At 40.7% G+C, this 19,273-nt stretch overlaps 1 protein-coding gene across 5 annotated transcripts in view; it reads left to right on the top strand.

Annotated features, from left to right (window-relative positions):
- nalcn (sodium leak channel, non-selective) overlaps window positions 1-19,273 on the top strand; it is a 115,930-nt gene that overhangs the window by 17,786 nt on the left and 78,871 nt on the right. For all 5 annotated transcript variants that reach the window (XM_033617623.2, XM_078174638.1, XM_033617624.2 and 2 more), the window contains 4 exons: window positions 5,498-5,649; window positions 8,111-8,253; window positions 8,570-8,674; window positions 15,890-15,976. In XM_033617623.2, coding sequence (XP_033473514.1) covers window positions 5,498-5,649; window positions 8,111-8,253; window positions 8,570-8,674; window positions 15,890-15,976 — 487 coding nt within the window. The remainder of the gene's footprint in view (window positions 1-5,497; window positions 5,650-8,110; window positions 8,254-8,569; window positions 8,675-15,889; window positions 15,977-19,273) is intronic.

The raw sequence follows: 19,273 nt of genomic DNA, 5'->3' as shown, positions 1-19,273 counted from the left end.
CACACAGAGTTCTAGCAGCAGACCCATCTCTAGAACAACTGTTAAGAGGAGACTGCGCCAATCAAGCCTTCATGGTCAAATAGCTGCTAGGAAACCACTGCTAAGGAGAGGCAACAAGCAGAAGAGATTTGTTTGGGCCAAGAAACACAAGGAATGGATATTAGACCAGTGGAAATCTGTGCTTTGGTCTGATGAGTCCAAATTTGAGGTCTTTGGTTCCAACCGCCGTGTCTTTGTGAGACGCAGAAAAGGTGAACGGATGGATTCCACATGCCTGGTTCCCACTGTGAAGCATGGAGGAGGAGGTGTGATGGTGTGGGGGTGTTTTGCTGGTGACACTGTTGGGGATTTATTCAAAATTGAAGGCACACTGAACCAGCATGGCTACCACAGCATCCTGCAGCGACATGCCATCCCATCCGGTTTGCGTTTAGTTGGACGATCATTTATTTTTCAACAGGACAATGACCCCAAACACACCTCCAGGCTGTGTAAGGGCTATTTGACCAAGAAGGAGAGTGATGGAGTGCTGCGGCAGATGACCTGGCCTCCACAGTCACTGGACCTGAACCCAGTCGAGATGGTTTGGGGTGAGCTGGACCGCAGAGTGAAGGCAAAGGGGCCAACAAGTGCTAAACACCTCTGGGAACTCCTTCAAGACTGTTGGAAAACCATTTCAGGTGACTACCTCTTGAAGCTTATCAAGAGAATGCCAAGAGTGTGCAAAGCAGTAATCAGAGCAAAGGGTGGCTATTTTGAAGAAACTAGAATATAAAACATGTTTTCAGTTATTTCACCTTTTTTTGTTAAGTACATAACTCCACATGTGTTCATTCATAGTTTTGATGGCTTCAGTGAGAATCTACAATGTAAATAGTCATGAAAATAAAGAAAATGCATTGAATGAGAAGGTGTGTCCAAACTTTTGGCCTGTACTGTATATATATAATTATTATTATTATTATTATTATTGTTATTATTTTTATATTTATTTTTTTCATATTTTATTGAATTTTCAAGAATATAATACAAAATGATACAAAAAAATGCATAAATATAATAAAGAAAATTATATAAAAAAAGCAGAGATGGATACAAACAGATCACAGACCCTAAAGGGAAAGAACAAAAAAAAAAAGTTAAATATTTAATTAAAATATTCAGTGAACTTTAATTCAACAGCCCTACTCTTTAATGGTCTTTAAAAAATTCTAATTAAAGTGAAATGACCAGTATCATAATGTTGAAGTTCTGTAGGAACCCCTTGGTGTCAGCACTGGGGGAGATGTGTGAATATGTGTGTGCACATTACTGTAAAAAAATAAAATAAGTCAACATGTATTTAAACACACTTGTGAAGAATTTCCATCCTGTTGAGACTGATGATATGATACAGAGAATATTAATCCCTGTGGAGACAAAAGACGGGGGAAGCAAGCATCATATTTAAAGCCCCAGGCTGCAGGGAGAGCTAACACTAATTATAATAATTAAAATTTCCTACATTGTCCAGCCCTTACACTGTGCTCATTCCTGCTCATCAGCTCCCCATCTATCTCCCCTTACTGATCGTGTGCCAGAGCCCCCTAAGGACACCGCATGCATTGACCATTAGCAGCGGCGGAGTTAGGACACGACATTGTCACATTTATAGCTCTGACATCTCTCTGTAACAGCGTTCCAAAAGTGGCGTGGCAGCTGCCCATCTAATTTGTTTGCTGCTCTGCTCCTTTCCCTAAATCCCTCACGTCTATATGCTCCTAATGGGGTATTTTAGAAATATGTCACACAAGGACTGATGTGTCTAATCTCTATCTGCCATATGCCCTTGGCACAAAGTCAGAGCACCCGAGCTTTTCGCACACAAGGGATTTGATGGGAATTGGGAAAAATAGCAGGGGAGACATTTTCTGATACGGATATTAGATGGCGAGGGTTTTGGATTTGTGAGCGAAGTGTGGACGCCTCTTCTGGATGTCAGGATTTCTGCAATTGACCTCATCACTATGTAACTCCATGGAATGAATAATATTTTGTTCAGTGTGATTTAGATCCACTGAACCAGACATTAGAGTTTTGTAGATTTCTTTAAGGCTTATTCTAAATAGAAAAGTCTTGATTCGAAGTTTTGAACTGATTAATGTGAACAATGTTTTAGAGAGCATAAACATATCTCTTTTCTGAGAATGAAGTGATGCAAAAACATGTTTACTGATATTGTTTCGTTCCCAAATTGGATGGAGAACTTAGGAAAAAAGTATTGCTAGTATATTCATATCCTAAATTAGTGGACAGTGGATGATGTGTCAACAAGCAGTGGTTGTCAGCCAAGGAGGTTGACAGAGGTTGTTGACAGGACATCACATTTTCAATTATGCAAAGCACCACAAATTAATTTTGGTTTGATCCAATAACAGATAAAAAAAACAGACAATCATATGGCTTGTTTTCCATTTGACTCACCAACATATTAATATCACGTTATTACTGGACATTTGGTCTCTCATTTATCTCCTCTTTTCATCAAAAAAAAAACGATTTATCCGATAAGATACAGTGGTTTTATGCAGCCCGGCATAATAAGCGCTATCGGATTCATCACTATGCCTCTGATTGCCCTTTGTGATAGTGCAATAAATTATCCCCTCTGATCCTGTACCCCTTAATAAACAATTTGGATGAATGTCTGGGCAGCCAATTTGAAGGCATTAATTTTCATTAGAGAAATCAAGCAGCTCCTGGAATAACACCTGTGGCTAAAAGACAGGGAGACAGGGGAGGAGGGAGGAGGTGTGTGTTTGCACTCTGCGGGTCTCATTCATGAAAAGTGAGTAAATCTGTGTGTAGATTTGCACATAAAAGCCTACGCTACTAAAAACCTACTCTGGATTCAGGAACGCTGAGGGGAAACTCAGATTTGATTGTAAACACGTGTGTATGATCATGAATGCCAATCCATCGTAAAGTGACAGCGCGCTCCCGGTAATCAGTAATTAGCATAAATCCCCGCCCATGAATAGCCAATGACCACCATATAAGGAGGTGTAGGTGCATCCTGTCGACCTGCCAGTCATAAAGAAAGAAAGAGAAAGAAAAAAGAATTTTTCCAAAGCGGAGATTGAAATAATTTTGGGTGAAGCGGACTTAAGAAAAAACATTTTATTTTCTTCAGTTAGTAGTGGTGTGACAGGGACAGGCAAAGCGAAGGCCTGGAGGGAGGTAACAGATGCTGTTAATGTTGTCTCCGTCATACAAAGAACCATGTCAGAGGTGAAGCGTAAATGGTTTGATATGAAACTAGAGGCAAAGAAACGCATAAGCACACACACACACAAAAAATACAGCAGCCACAGGAGGAGGAGGCTCACAGTCACAACTATCTGCTGCAGACGAGTGCATCGCTGGCATAATTGGGGAGACCTCTCTGTCAGGAATTATTCCTGACGGAGACAGCGACAAGCCTAATACATTCTGAAAATCATCATTGATAGCGTAGTGGTCACCAAACAAACAGAAGATTCATTTGTGGGGTTTTGAATGAAGTGTGAACCGGAAACCAGAGATGTGTTGTGCTTAACGGATAAACTCTAAATCAGTGATGGCTGTCGGAATGTAGAGCTACTGTATTTAACATTTATTTTAACAAATGATATGGATAACATCAGTTATCATCATCATAAGCCTACAGCAGTTTTGTATGCATCGTCTTCAAATTATTTGAACCTTAATAGCCTAAAGCTCTGTTTTATACAAAGTAAATTAAACATTTTCAAATCAGATTTATTCATTCAAATGATCAAAAAGCCACAAAAAAACAAAACAAAACAAAAACACGTGTTGTCTCAAATAATTCTTTCAGCTCCCCCTGCTGAACCCAGGCACCGAGGCCGAAGAGGCTGTGATCCGGCTGTCCTTACGGATATTTTTATTATCATCATTCAACATGTTGAAAGAACGTGTAATCTACTGAGTCGATTTACATAGATAATTCACAATCATGAACCTAATCTGGATCTTAAACCTGCTAATTGCCAACTAATTTAACTAAATGTGTTATATTTTTAATATTTTGTCATGTTTAGATTACGTGTTTCAAAGGCATCTGTGTATTGTGTGCATAACAGAGCGCAATACGAGTTAAAATTGTAATTTCCAATAGTGACAAGCAATATTTATGTGCTTTACTAAATTTACACAAGCGCGTGGTCACGAGCAGGAGTAGATTTTGTTAGTAGCTACGAAAAGATCGGAGCTACTAAAATATTGATGAATGCGGACACGCACTTAAATTTTCCGTCTGCGAACAGTTTACACACAAATTCCTTCTGCTCACATTTCATGAATGAGACCCTGCATGTGTGTGTGTGCAAACAGGCAGTTTTCTTCTCATGCTTATTTTAAATTTGTAACTGGCCATAAATGTGTAACCTTAACCATAAACTTTCTGAATTTATTACAAAGCACAATATTACCTTAAATCCTAAAATGATTATAGTCATTTAATATCACCATTGATACCCTAGGGCAGTCATTCATTACTGGTGTGTTGCAGTCCAAAAGTGGGTCGCGGGTCCATTCAGAATGGACAGCAAGTGACCTGCAAATATGTTAAGTTTGTAAAAAACACACATTCATTGGGCAGGTGTGAACACAGCAATCACACTCAGGTGCGCACCAAAACAACCAGACTGAGACCTTCTTGAAGAGGTGGTCTCAGTCCGGTTACAAACAAACTCTGGTGCGGTTCGTTTGTAGTGAACGTGTTCCGACCTGGATCTGAACCAACTGCAGTCACATGACACATTGTTTGGGTTAAACATGAGCATGTTACAGTCCTGGAGGATTATTAATGTGCACCTCCTCCTGTACTGCCTTAATATGCACATTCAGCACATCCAATGCATCAAAACATTGTTTTCTAGTTGGAGCCGCGCCTCGTTTTCAAACTGTATGGTTTGACTAAAATGAACAATGACAGCAATATAGTCCACGATGAGCAGCGCTAATATCAACCTGCGTAGTTGTCCCTCCATTGTGACATTAGAAAGTGTCACATTTATCTTGCAAGTGAACTCTTCTTCAACGTTTGCTTTACTTCCTGGATTTTTCCCACATGGAAATTCTGACCAATCAAGAGCAGCTTTCTCTCGCAAGGCATCTTATTTGGTCCGCTTGTAAATGCTGCTGTGAGAACACGAACCAACTCTAGGCAATTATACAACTTTGGAACAAGATTAGTCCCTGATTCAGACCAAAGCAAGACAACTCTAGGTCTGAAAGCACCCTTACATACTATTGAAAGATATTGACCAAGGGTGTGGATATTCTTGTGAGCCACGTAATGGACTGTTTTGTAACTTTTCAACAAGAGGTTGTCAGGAAAATTCTGAATAGTATACCTTTAAGAAACACAAAATCTGTCTTCTTTAATTCATTCTGTGTTTAACACGCTGCATATATATGATTTAATAAGTGTTTTTATCTCTCTTTTGGTCAGTAATGTGACATGGAACAGCTTGGCCATCCCAGACACCCATTGTTCCCCTGATGGGGAGGGCTACCAGTGTCCTCATGGCTTCAAATGCGTGGACCTGGAGGAGCTGGGCCTCAGCCGACAGGAGCTCGGTTACAGTGGCTTCAATGAGCTAGGTATAAGCTACACACACACACGTACACATATCACTGTTATTCTGACTTCTAAATGCACAGTGTATTCTGTGAAGCAATCTGGAAGAAAGACCCAGTGTGAGAAAGTGGGAACTAAAGCGATGCTTAAAGCAGCTCTGGCGTGAAGCTGTGCCATTCAGCAGCATCCTGCATTCTTATCAGCTGAACGGTGCTCAAATCCAGTGTCAGTGCACAGTGCAGTGCCCCTAATCTTTAGATAGGCGTGAAGGAGAGTGAGAGCTTCACAGTAAACACTACTTTAATTTAGACATTACAGACTGGAACATGGCACAGTCAATGCAATTCACAGCCTAAATGTATTGATCCATCAACACACTATATAAATGTTAATGTAGCTTATAGTGTGAAGCTTTAGTGCATTGTAGACTGAGTTTATTATCATGGACAATTTTAGAATGGTTCTCACTTCCTAAAAGTTTATGAGAATGAGATGTACTGTTTGTATTCACAGCCATGCACAACCATTCATAAAAATACTGTAACTCTGGTGTGTTAGTAACTGTTAAAGAATTATTTCATTGCTGGAAAGATTTACATAAAACTGTGCAGTAGAAATATGCAAATACTTTTGACATTGGTGCTACATAACTGGAGGAAACATAGAAAAGGGCTGTGGTATTCTCTTTTGCTCCAGTTATAAAACCTACAACAACTAGGATGCACTGTGCAGCACTGCACATGCTCCTACTGTAGGGTGGCATAATGCGAGCTTATCCGTTTTTTCACAGGAAACAATATTTATTCAGTAAAACAGTGAGCTAAAATATGTTTCTGGGAACATTTTAGCTGAGTAATAGGCAACACAGTAACAGAATCTTGGTTCATATCAGCACTAATGAATGATCTCAGTATTTTCAGCCTCTGTTTTTACAATACAAAAACAACATGGCGCCCACTTTTAGTTCACAAATTCTCAAATTACAGCCAAACAGTGCACTAAAATATTTTTCTGTTTTAGTAGAACTTAATTTTTAATTAGTTTTGATCAACAACAGTGCAGTGTATACATTTTTACAGCTGTTAATATAACATTTGTGCACTTTATATTCAAAACTTACATAAACATAAGAAGAAAACAGCAGAGACATCTACTGCAACGTGTTTATAGCCAAACCCATTGATTGGAAAAGGTAAATTTAAATAGAAAAAATTAAAAAAAAAAAAGAAAAATAATAGTGATAATTGTCCTCTCCACATTTTACAGGTACAAAACTTGCCATACAGACAATGCTATATTATGTATGTATGTGATATGTGCATGGGGGTAATATAAAGTAAAAATTTAGCAGAGCCCTACTACTGATAAACCTCAACGTACTAATAAAGCCATGATGGGACTCCATTGTTTAGTAAAAGTGGAAATTTGGAACCTTAATGAGTATGAAAATGTTTTCAATCTGATAGAGGTCCCAGACTTTTTGTAAGATATGTTTCTGAAGACATTTTAGGCAAGAAATGGGTGATACAGTAACAGAATCTTGGCTCATATTTGATCGTGGCTGCCTAGTTTGGTCTGAGTTTGATTGTGAGACAGACAGAGGGACATCTCTCTCTCTCTCTCTCTCTCTCTCTCTCTCTCTCATCTAACTTCTGTATTCTTTGTGTCTGTGGTGGTGGGTATATAAAATGTGGAAGTGCAATTTGTTTTTTGAGCAACAGACCTAGAGCCGGCAAATGTGTGTTTGCTGGTAAGATAGAGGAAAGTTTACCACGCTTCATTTACACATACTACCTGCATTGTCATGATACAGAGCTGGTTGAAAATCAGACAAGTGTCCCTTTAGGATGAAAAGCTTCAAACAATGATATATGAGGTGCTGAATAATAGTTGAATTGGGAGATTCTGACTGTTGTTATTGGTGTGCCAGCTGTGTGTCAGTTACACTTGACTGCTGGCAACTTTACTGTACTTTACAGGTAACAATAAAATAACACAGGGTGGTGTTTCTTCCCTGGATAAATCATCTTTGGCTCGGTGTTAAAAGTACAGGCATTTAATTTGCAGAAAGCGCAGAAATCTGCCAAGAGTTTCATTAAGTAGTTTGGCCAGCTCAGAGAATTTATGTTAATTAGCTACATCTGAGTAAATTTATCAGCAATAAGAAGGCATGCACTATGGATAATTCCATCAGATTCTTCAGAATTCAAGGTCTTGTCATTATTAAGAACGGAGTCATGAGGATACCGAGGTGCTGTGTTTTCCCTCCTGTAAGCTGTCAGGATGTTCTTTTCATTATACAGCAACACAAGGTATTGTCTTTTTGAAAGGCTGAGTCTGAGGGGAGCCGTGATAATTGGTGTGAAGCTCACAGACATCACGTTGTTAAACAAAAAGACCGATACTGACACTTGTTTCAATAACAATCTCTGCTTTCTCTTCTGACTGTACATGTCTCTGACTCCTGTGTCTGTCTTTGTTTAGGTACCAGTATCTTCACCGTGTATGAGGCTGCCTCCCAGGAGGGCTGGGTGTTCCTTATGTACAGAGCCATTGACAGTTTCCCTCGCTGGCGCTCCTACTTCTACTTTATAACTCTCATTTTCTTCTTGGCATGGCTTGTCAAGGTTAGAGCCAGTCTCTCTCTCTCTGTCTCTCTCGAGTGTTCTTCTCACAATGCTTTCACCTCCCATGGCATGGCAGCCGGGGATAGCCGAACACCAAAGGGTTTCGGTTAATTGACATAGCCTAATCTTTCACCTACAGACATAACGATTTCCCCTTGTTAGTAGAATGTTCTTGGGCTAATGAGAGAATGAAAATCATATCACAGATGGTGAGAGGAAGTCAAGAGACAGACCTGCACCTGGTCATTTATTTTTAATTGTCACAACATTTCTTTCTCTCCCAGTGTCTCACTCTATCTGTCTTTCTCTTTTACAGAATGTGTTCATTGCTGTCATCATCGAGACATTTGCTGAGATAAGAGTGCAATTTCAGCAGATGTGGGGGTCAAGGAGCAGCACCACCTCCACCGCTACAACACAGGTACAGCTATCACACTCACAGAAACACAACCTAACAAAGTAGTGCTGCATTGAAACAACTTTATGTGGCAACTAAATCTGACCTGATTCCAAACACTTCCTGAACACCTGCTTTCTTTGCTGGTCATCTCAGTTTGGAGTGCAGAAAAATCTGTCCATTCATCAGACTTCAGCTCATCAAAGTTGCATGATTTTGGAAGAATCAAAGGAAGGAACACAAACACATTTTGACAGGAGGGGCTTTCTTAAGGGTTACAAGACTGCACGGTCATCAATAAAATGCCTTCACTTACATCAGAATTGGCAGCCTAAAGGTGCTGCAGATGTGTGTTTTGGTGGTAGTGGTGGAGAGTGTCCGCTGTGGTGGCTTCAGGATGGCATCACTATCTTTTGATGATTCTGCTGGCTTCATCAGCCCATTACCACCAGCTGAGTTTGAAACATTGGGGATGAGAGTCAGCACCTCCCAGTCTGAGGCCATGGTATCCTGCCTGTAAATGATGGATTGCCTTGCTTTGCTTGGAAGCAAATGACTCACTCCGGTGTCTCAGGATTTTGGGAGTCACAGGGTTTTGTTCACAATTAAGGGTAAGATAGAGGGTAGGTTATCAAAGATGTAAGTGGCCGAAATGAGTTGGTCCCCTAGAGGGCAGAGTTCTGCATTGGGTCAGGTATCTGTGGAAAAAAGTTTGTATTTTCTCATAATTTTATTTGCCGGGTTGTGTTCTGAGTGAAACAAAGAACATGGGGCGGGGGAGTCCTTCTGTGCGGAGTTTGCATGTTCTCCCTGTGTCAGTGTGGGTTTTCTCCAGGTACTCCAGCTTCCTCCCACAGTCCAAAGACATGCAGGTTAACTGGTGACTCTAAATTGTCCGTAGGTGTGAATGTGAGTGTGAATGGTCGTCTGTCTCTATGTGTCAGCCCTGATGAGTCTGGTGACCTGTCCAGGGTGTACCCTGCCCCTCACCCAATGTCAGCTGGGATAGGCTCCAGCCCCCCCACAACCCCTAACAGGATAAGCAGTTATTGAAAATTAATGAATGCATTTTCCAAATTACCATGATTTTAAAATACAATGTCTTAGATTGAGTTGAGTATTGATGCTTTGACAAAAGAAAATACAACATCATCATACCCAAAATCTAAGATGATATCTAGTCCATATAATATTGATATATTGCCCAGCCCTAGTTGGACCTTAGGAAAGAGCTTGGAGAGGAGTAACTTCTCCTTGGTGTTAAAAGAAACCTTTTTAGGTAGTTTGGGGCATTCAATTAGGTTCCAAGATACATAACTTTGGAGGTAGTCTGGGCACGTCTAACAGAGGACCCAGGGACAGGTCACAGTGGTTCCCAACAGATCCAGCCACAGGGTCCAGATTTCTCCTTCGTCATCAGTTCAAGGTCCACACAGTTTAATATAGTCAGCATCATACTTGCGTTTGGCCATGTGGTCAAGCTAGTTTGCTGTCTCTGTCAAGTTGCTATCTATTAGTCACTCACTCTACAGCAGAAAAGTACACTCCAAAATAAAAGCCCTGTGCCAGAAATTCAATTTACTTCAAAATAAAGTCTGGTTTTTACAAACTTGACATGTCCATTCAGAATGGACCTGCAACCCACTTTTGGACTACTACCCACCAACTGGGAACCACTGGTCTAGAACATACCAGAGGATATGGCTGGGGCGAAGTTACTTCACTTCAAAAAATGTATTAAATGTAAATTTAATGAAGACTTTACATCAGTTTGTCTACGTTACTCTTAAGGTGCTGACCTTGAAACACAACATCCTGGCTTTGATCTGGCTGTATTGCATATCTCTCCCTTATTTTCTGTCATCTCTCCATGATTGGGATCTAATAAAGGCTCAAAATGCCCCCAGAAATAATTTGATGCAACAAGATATTTAAGGTGGTTGGGTTGTTAATAAATCAACTTGAACCACAAAATGAGGGATAACCCTAAAGATTAAGTAAGCAACTTGCATTTTAGTTTGTACTGATGTTTTCTTGTCCAATATGTTTATTGAAAAACAAGTTACAGGATTGTTACTTCAAAAGGTGCTTTGTGCTCATATTTTCCTACAGTTTATTTGTATCACTACTTATAAATTGTCATGAGATCAGACCGTAGACGGATATATACACTAGACAGAGATAACAAGGAATGCTGACAGACTTTATTGCCTGAATAGACATTCACTGTCCTAAAGAAGTGATTTGGGTGAGAGGAAAGCAATAACAATAAAACGGGTTGACAGTTTTTGGAGGTTTATTCTATATGCCAGTAGATCTCTTACTGTTATTCAGTCCAGGCAGCATTCATTTGTGTTAGTGATTAACTTTGGCTTGACATTTTTGAGTTTAAACATTCAGCTGTGTTACAAATGTCCTTTCAGGTATAATACGGGCCTGATCAATGTTTATTTTTTCTTGACTAAACAGGCATTTGATTGCCTCTTCCACGCTTACAGTGACTACTCTGCATTGACGAAGAGGGTTGGGAGGCGGGTTTGAAGCAGAGAAAATTGAAATGGAGAGAGAGAGAGAGACAAAAAGTACTTTGTAAAATGTATGATTTATGATTACGTTACAGTTGAAAACTGGGAAGATAAGGGGGCAGAAAATTGAAGACGTTATTGGTTCCACAGCTGAATTCACAGAGAATATATAACACCACGTAAGGTGTTATATGGCAGCAGCCAATTAAAACACTAATAAATACATCAATAAATAATGAACGTGGTGGGTGGATGCATGGATCTGCATCTGCAGATTTTCTGTTACTTGCAAAGAAAAGCCATCATTGGTTTTTCATTGAAGCACATCTGAAGTTTTACATTTGGATTCGATTCGATCCAAATTCGCTTTTAAACATTTGACATTTATTCATAATGGAGTTGGCCCGACGAACGCAGAACTGATTTCAGTGCTGTTATTTATTATTTATTAAAATGATGCATCTTGGAAATTCATTAAACCAAAACCCCTGTTACTTCAATCATGATGGAAAACAGGCTGGTGCCACTGGCATGCATATACAGCTATGACCTTGAAAACAATTAGCCTTTCTTTCCATTATCAAAATTAATTGTAATCACATCGTCATGCCCCAATCTTTATCTTCGAGGGGGAAAAACTAATTAGCTGTGGTGTAACACTTAACTGTCAATCACAGAGGCTGAGACAATATGCTTCCTTCCTTGTGCTCCCTGGAGAGAAAGGCTGGTGTAAGGTGTCCCTAGGAGATACAACCCATGCCACAACCCCCATTCCTTGACTTCTCTACACTGTCTCCAGATTTTTGAGGCTTTTAATAGAGATTAGGCTGTAGAGCCTTACTATGCTGATAAAAAGACAATGGATAAACCCACTTTTGTTTCACTGGATCAGGCTTTTTGTCCTATATTTCAGTGAGTGAAGTTGTAATTAAGGGTGGAACTTAAAGTTGAATTACACTGAAGTCTTCTTTGGCTCGTCTGAAGTTGAATGATATCAACCCTGTGTGTTTCACATCAAGGTTGGAGATATTATTCTCTTTGCCATGTTATATTAAAAGCAAGATGATAAAAGCCATGGTTTGAGAAACCTGGTCTTGCTAGGATGTGATAAAATGTGAAGCCGATGTGACAGGTATGAGACAAACTGAAACAGAGGGGAAAAGGTAAAATATGCGATTACAGAGTAGAATGATAAATGAGGTAGAGTGGTTGAAGGATTTGCAAGCAGCAGTTCTTTATATTGGCTCTATGATGCAAGTGGAAGTTTAGTTGATTCAGAAACTTCAACAGCCTTCAGATTTTACTTAGTTCACAGTCATATTGTATAACATTGTCATCATTTGTCAAGTGAATTCAAAAGAACATTTATACAAAAAAAGTTCTGGCTTGTGGCTCCTACCAACCCATTTCCCAAGTAGAGCATTGATATCGGACTAAAATTTAGATCATGCAAAGTTCAAATGTTCAGTGTACTTTAGCCACTGTAGTGGCATGTGGGTCTGTTGAATGGTCCTCCATGTTGGTTCAGGCTGAAATATCTCAACAAAGATTAGTTGGATTGACATGCCTTTTGCTCAAACATTCATGGACCCCAGAGAATGAATTGAGAATGAACACCTTTGGTAACCTGCTGACTATTTTTCTTGAGCCTTTGACAAGTAAATTTTTTGCTTACTCTATAAAATATTACCAATTATTACTGCACAGATTGGCATACAGTTTTTAACAGACATTCATGGCCTCAGGGGATGAATCGTATTAACTTTGGTAACCCGCTGACTATTTTTCTAGCACCACAGGCAGGTTGAAGTTTTTACTTACCCTGTTAAATATCTCAACATATATTGTACGGATTGGCACACAACTTTGAACAGACATTTGTGGTTCCCAGAACATGAATTGTTATCACTTGGGTGATCCATTGACTTTACCTCTAGTGCCCCTATAAGGCTGTCTTTGTTTTCAGTGAAATGTCTAAACAGCTGTTGGATGGATTACCATGATATTTAGCCCCGTTTCCACCAAACACTTTCGGTATGGTACCTTTGGAACCAAAAGTAACCCTTCAGACATGGTTCCTAGACCCTAGCATTTCCACTGCAAACACAATCTGGAAATCCATCGGTAAAAAAAAAAAAAAATTTTTTTCTTCCTTTACCTCTGGAGGCACAGCCCGGAGTTTTTCGACTAACGGAAGCGCAGGGGCCTCACGCCCTTGACTTCCGGCGGTGCCCCCAGGGAATCACCGTGTTGTTTACAAATACTTCGGGTAGAAAACCAGCAGAGTTTAGCTATATATCACCGTGTAGACTAATCTGATGTTTGTTAAGTTTATAAACACAATGACTGAACAAACGTTACTATTTCCGTGTGCACGTTAACATGGTTATCGTAGATTCGCTGGGCTAACCGTTAGCTGTTAACGTTAGCCGTTAGCGGTGTCTGTAATAACCATAGACTGTATAAAAATAAGGTAATAACTCAATAAACGGTCCGTGAATAAAATATTTTTTCCAGCGGATATCTTAGTTACAACATGATTGAGCTAGCAAAGCAGTTTTGTGTTGCTATGTGTGGTATTTATTCAGTTATGGGAAATCACGATGTCTAGAAAGCATCAGTGGCTGCTGCTAACAGTGACAGTTAGCAAAGCCAACATCAGGACGTCATCTGTTTAAAGCCTCCTGTTGTCGGATTACGACATGAAACTACTCCAGTTAGCTAAATGATGTTGTAACTCAGACATCCGCTGGAAAAAATATTTTTTTTTCCACGTTGACGAGACGGCGTTTTGGGTGGAGTTGTCGCTATGGACGCGGAGCTTGCTGTTTCTGTAGGTACACATTTCCTGGGGACACCTGCACGTCTCGGCCGCGCCCCCTCCATTGTGATTGGTTAAAGCGCAGCATCGTTCAGACTCAAAGCCCCGCCCTTCCCCCTTCTTAGTCGTCTTTCACACAGGGCTGCCGACAGATTCTACAATGTAAATTGCAGAATCTGTCTTGAGAGATTACTGCAAACAGTACCCTTAAATGTTGGCGGTGTTGTTGTCACTCACTGCTCCGTCTAGCACTCACTGTATTTCCTCCTTCACCAGTCTGTACCTTGGTGATTGTCCACAGAACGAGGCTGCATGCTGATTTTCAGAACAAAATAAAACAGGCTGCAGTGAGAGTCTCTCTCCATGGGATATTTGAAAATAGCAGCTTTGTGCATTTAGTCCTTCTTAGGCAAGCTCAGGTTTAGTGTTGCTGGAGCCCACAGGAACGATGTTCTGCGACGTTTTTTTTTTTCTGTGAGTGAGGATTGGGATACATGCAGTCCCAGTCAAAATTATTATATATAAATGCTTGAAGATCCACTCACTGCTAAAAGTGTATGTCATATAAAAACTAAAGTAATTGCCAAAATTTAAGGTGTGCTGATGGTTTTACAATGTCAACTCATGCAAAGTCAAGTCTAGTTATTTTTTCTCAGACTCCAGCTGCTGTGAGAGGCAGCAAAACATCCTTTCATTATATAGTTAAGGTTCATTAATAAAACTCTCCACAGTATGAACAGTGGTTACATGAGCCTCAAAACCAGCCACAACTCAGCCCTGAGCAGAGTGACCATCCTCTACTGACCAATCAACAGACTGCAGTGTTCACAGCTCCACCTTTTAGTACCAGATCTGTGTGCTAGGTACCCCAAATGAGATTGGGATGGTACAGAACGGTTCCATTGGTACCATCCACAGCTTTTCACAATGGAAACGGAAAAAAAGCGTACCGATCTGAACTGAACTGCACTGTACTGCCCGGTGGAAACAGGGCATCTGTCAGGTCCAAATTTGAATTCATCTAATGCTTTAGTTTTGACTTAATACCTGCAAAACTAATGACATTCCCATCAGCCTCAGCTGTACTTTGTGTTTTGTGCCCATTAGCATGCTACCATGCCAAGCTAAGATGCTGAAGATTGCAAACGTTTGGCTGTATCTGCAAAACATGTCAGCATTGTCATTTTAAACATGTTACTATGCAGGCATTGACATTCAGCTTATTGCACCACTGTGCTGTGGACTGTTTTTTTCTTTTTCTATATAATAACTGTCGTTACAATATTAGTACACGGCAATTACTGTATGGTTTTATAGTTGAGAGGATGAATGAAATATTGTGGTTATGGCAACACAGCTGCAGTTAAGGCATGGTTAAGGGAAAATTTGGCCTGTCAGAAACAATGACATCTAAGTCTTTGTGGGGTTACGGCAGCATTCGACAACTAACTGAAACCAACACTTTAAGTCACTCTTCTGCCGAGTTAACTCTTGGTTGAGTACATAAGGTGAATGACATGGCATTTTGGAAGCAGTTGTGATTATAGTGTTTATTAGGAAGTTGTTGCCTTCATGTTTCAGAGGAATTATTGATATTTATGAGGGAGCCAGCTGTCTTGTGAGTTTGAAAGTCTCTGCTGTGATACTGGTTTGTTTGTTTCTGCTGTTAGCTCCTTAGGCCTGCATACTGTATTTAGCAGCTATCACACTGTTTTGGTGGGGGTATGAATCTGTGTGTGTGATGCCTTCAGCTTCTTTTTGTGGCCACAGATGTTTTATGAAGATGTAGCCAAAGGGTAGATGTGTGTGCTTGAGTTTTGTCCAGTGCTTCAGTGTCCAGCAGGTTTTTTTTGGTGTGTGTTCTTCCTCTCATGTGCTGTCCTTGTGCCACAGATGTTCCATGAAGACGCTGCTGGGGGGTGGCAGCTTGTAGCAGTGGACGTCAACAAACCACATGGCCGAGCGCCTGCCTGCCTCCAGGTAAACACACCACATAATTAATATGCTGCTGAAGCTGCTGGTGTAAAGTGTTTCTCTCGCACACATAAACATGCATAATTCATTTCATGTGAAAGGTGACACCTTAACATACAGCATTTTAAACTTACCTGAACTAGAGAAGCTGAGCTGTGTGCGCGACACCTTCTGTTGTTATTTAAATGTCTCTCTTGATGTAGAAACGCTTTGTATTAATAGAGAATCAGTAAACCTCATCCATTTAACAAGTGCCACAGACACACGCAGTATCACCTCATTGTTTTCGCATTTGTCTGTGTCTTCAATGACCGTGTCAAATGACTAAATGATGGGATTTTAAATGAGGGGAGGCTCATGTTTGATGTGTAGAGCTTCACTAATGATGTTGTTCCGGTGATAGATGAGTTTTAAATGACGTCTACATGATGGACGCCACTGTTGCCTCATGGTCGGTGTGATCCAAATGGTTTGGGCTTTAAAGATAAGCTGAAAGCAGCGGGCGTCGCCTGCAGCTGGCCCACTGTTGATAGCAGTACGGTGTTAAAGGCTGGGCCCTTGCTGTGCGATACTGCCAATAGCGTCTACGGCTATGAGAGGGAGGATAGCTGTCAACAAACCCTCATGGTGAAAATACTATTCTGAGCTAAGCTTGAAGGAAGCGCACACACACACAAATAGAAATGAAAATAGAGAAATGTGGGGTAGAGAAGAAGGGAAGAACGAGAAAAGAAAGAATGTGAAATATGCAGTATTCCCATTAAAGCAACACGTCCCCCAGAGCCTCATCATCAGTTGGAGGAAAGATTTAGATAACCAGAGGGATAAACACGGCTGACTTCCCTCTGAGCCCTGTGCTCCATTACAAGGAACACCCAAAGGCTGCTTCATCTGCCTCATTCACTCAAACTGAAATAGCTAGTACTGTCATCCTGTGCCAACAACAAGACCACGAAGGGTTAACTGACACAGGGAGGCCATGTTTGGACCAACAGCACTGTCAACAAAAAAACCTTCAATTTCAGTGAAACTTCTGTCTTGGAAAAGTGGGGGTCCCAACACAGAGGGCTCCCACAGCACAACGAAGGGCTTAAAGGCAAAAAAAGTTTAACCTGGTTTAGGGCTGGGTGATATGGCCTAAAAAAAAATCTCAGATTTTTTCACAAAAAATCCAATTCACGATTTAAATCGATTTTTTCCCCTCCTAGTTAAAAAAAAATATTTGTGGCCTGGTAGCACATACCTGGGGTCCAAAACTTTCAGCATGTGAATAAACCCCAGCTTTTCCACGGTAGCCTATATATGGGCACCATATCTCTTGCAATATACATGGCGACTGCATCTGTGATCGCTTTCCACCGGACCCCTTTCTTATCATACGGCAGTGTTTCCCCTACCATCATATTGGATCACAACAGAAGTCATTTAAGGTTACCTTTCCTATAGAACAGGTCTATACCTTGTCCTTTTATTAAACAAACTAAATAGCCTTATGTTACAGGCTGAGCCTGATGTGTGTGGCTTGTGTGTGTGTGTGGAGCTGTGTGTGTGTGTAGTTGATGTAGGAGGTATAAGACGTTAGTGCGCCGGGTGTGGTGTGTGATGTCAGACGGATGCGCCCCAGGAAGAAAGTGAGGCAAGTGATATGTTATTTACATCGAGCAGCCACAGTGAAGAAGCCTATGCAGTTCTGCATTCTGTTTTTGAGTTAGTTCCCTCTATGTAAAAGTCAGACACTGATGAGAGAGGCTGTGCATCATCCCTGCAGTGCTGAAAATAAAGTGCCGTTCTTTAATGCAGACGAAGTCCCATTGTTTATGTGTTGTTGCCACAACGAGCTAACACAAGCTAAAGGATCTAATGGTCTTTGGAGGTCCCTTTACTACGGTTTGGGGGTCTGCCAGCTTGGCAATGGTAACACTTATTTATCTTATTTACACAACGGCATGTCATTTATGTCCCTACACGGTGCGCATCTAAATCCTCCTCTGCTCGCTGTGTCGCACACGGCGGAGTTCGGCCCTGATGCGCACACACACACGCACAAACACAGACACAGGTGTGCACACAAAAGCGCTGAAGAACTCGTTCCCTTTCTTGAGAACGAGTTCTTCCCCATTCGCTGCCATGTTGTTTGTGTATCAAGCGCGCGGGGGGAGGGGTGAGCCCACTCTGAACTACGGGAGCCCAGCGTGGAGCGGCGGTGGCGGATTTTAAATAGAAACTCGATTTTCATTAAAACAAATCAGCCTAATCTACAAATTCGAATTAATCGATAAAATCGATTTATCGCCCAGCCCTAACCTGGCTTAACTTTTGCATCAACACAACAACATCATGGTATATGTTACATCACAGTTTAAGAGCAGATTCCTGGTGGATTACTCTGTAATGTGAATTATATAATTCTGCTGTTTACCTTGCAATATCGTGTACAACAAAGATTGCTGCCATGACAACTTTCAAGAATAATAAGTGCAAAAATAAACACTATGCTGTGTTTTGGTGCATTTGAACACATGGAGTATGATTCAAACTATAGTTTTTTAGTTTAGTTTAGTGCAGTGGTTCCCAACTGGCCCAGCCAGGGGGTCCAGATTTCTCCGTAGTCAGTAGTTCGACATCCACATAGTTGAATAAAGTCAGCGTCATACTTGCATTTGGCCATTTCGTTGAGCTAGTTTGCTGTCTCTGTTAAGTAGCTGTTTGTTCCTCACTCACTCTACAGCAGGAAACGGCACTTCAAAATTAAAGCTCTGTGCCAGAAATTCACTGTACTTTAAGATGAAGTGTTTTTTACAAACTTGACACATTGGCGAGTCACTTGCGGCCCATTCAGAATAGACACACGACCCAATTTTGGACTGCAACCCACCAGTTGGGAACCATTGGTTTAGTTGATATGACAAATTTTGAATGTAGTAGTAAGAAAGTACAGACATATAAGACAGTGTCAGGGATAACACAACAAAGTCCACAAGTTATTTTCATCATGGTCAAGGACGTTCCATCAGTTCTTTCACTTCACAACAAGATGGAGACAGCTGTTCAATGTCCAAAGTCCAAACACACGGCACACAACAACCCACCCACAACTAAATATACCAATAAAACAAACGTAACAATACACATAGGTACATTCTTAAGAAACTTGATTTCAATATGCAAAATGATCATGACCTTATTTGAGATGCTATCAAGCAGTCTCTGTTTGAACATTTTCATAAAGGCTTGTGGGTTCTGCACCTCCTTCATTGCAAGAGGCAGTTTGTTCCACTCTGTAGCACCAGCATAGATAACAGA

The sequence above is a fragment of the Epinephelus lanceolatus genome, chromosome 14, assembly GCF_041903045.1.
Source record: "Epinephelus lanceolatus isolate andai-2023 chromosome 14, ASM4190304v1, whole genome shotgun sequence".
Taxonomy (NCBI): domain Eukaryota; kingdom Metazoa; phylum Chordata; class Actinopteri; order Perciformes; family Serranidae; genus Epinephelus; species Epinephelus lanceolatus.
This window is presented reverse-complemented; position numbering and strand designations above follow the sequence as displayed.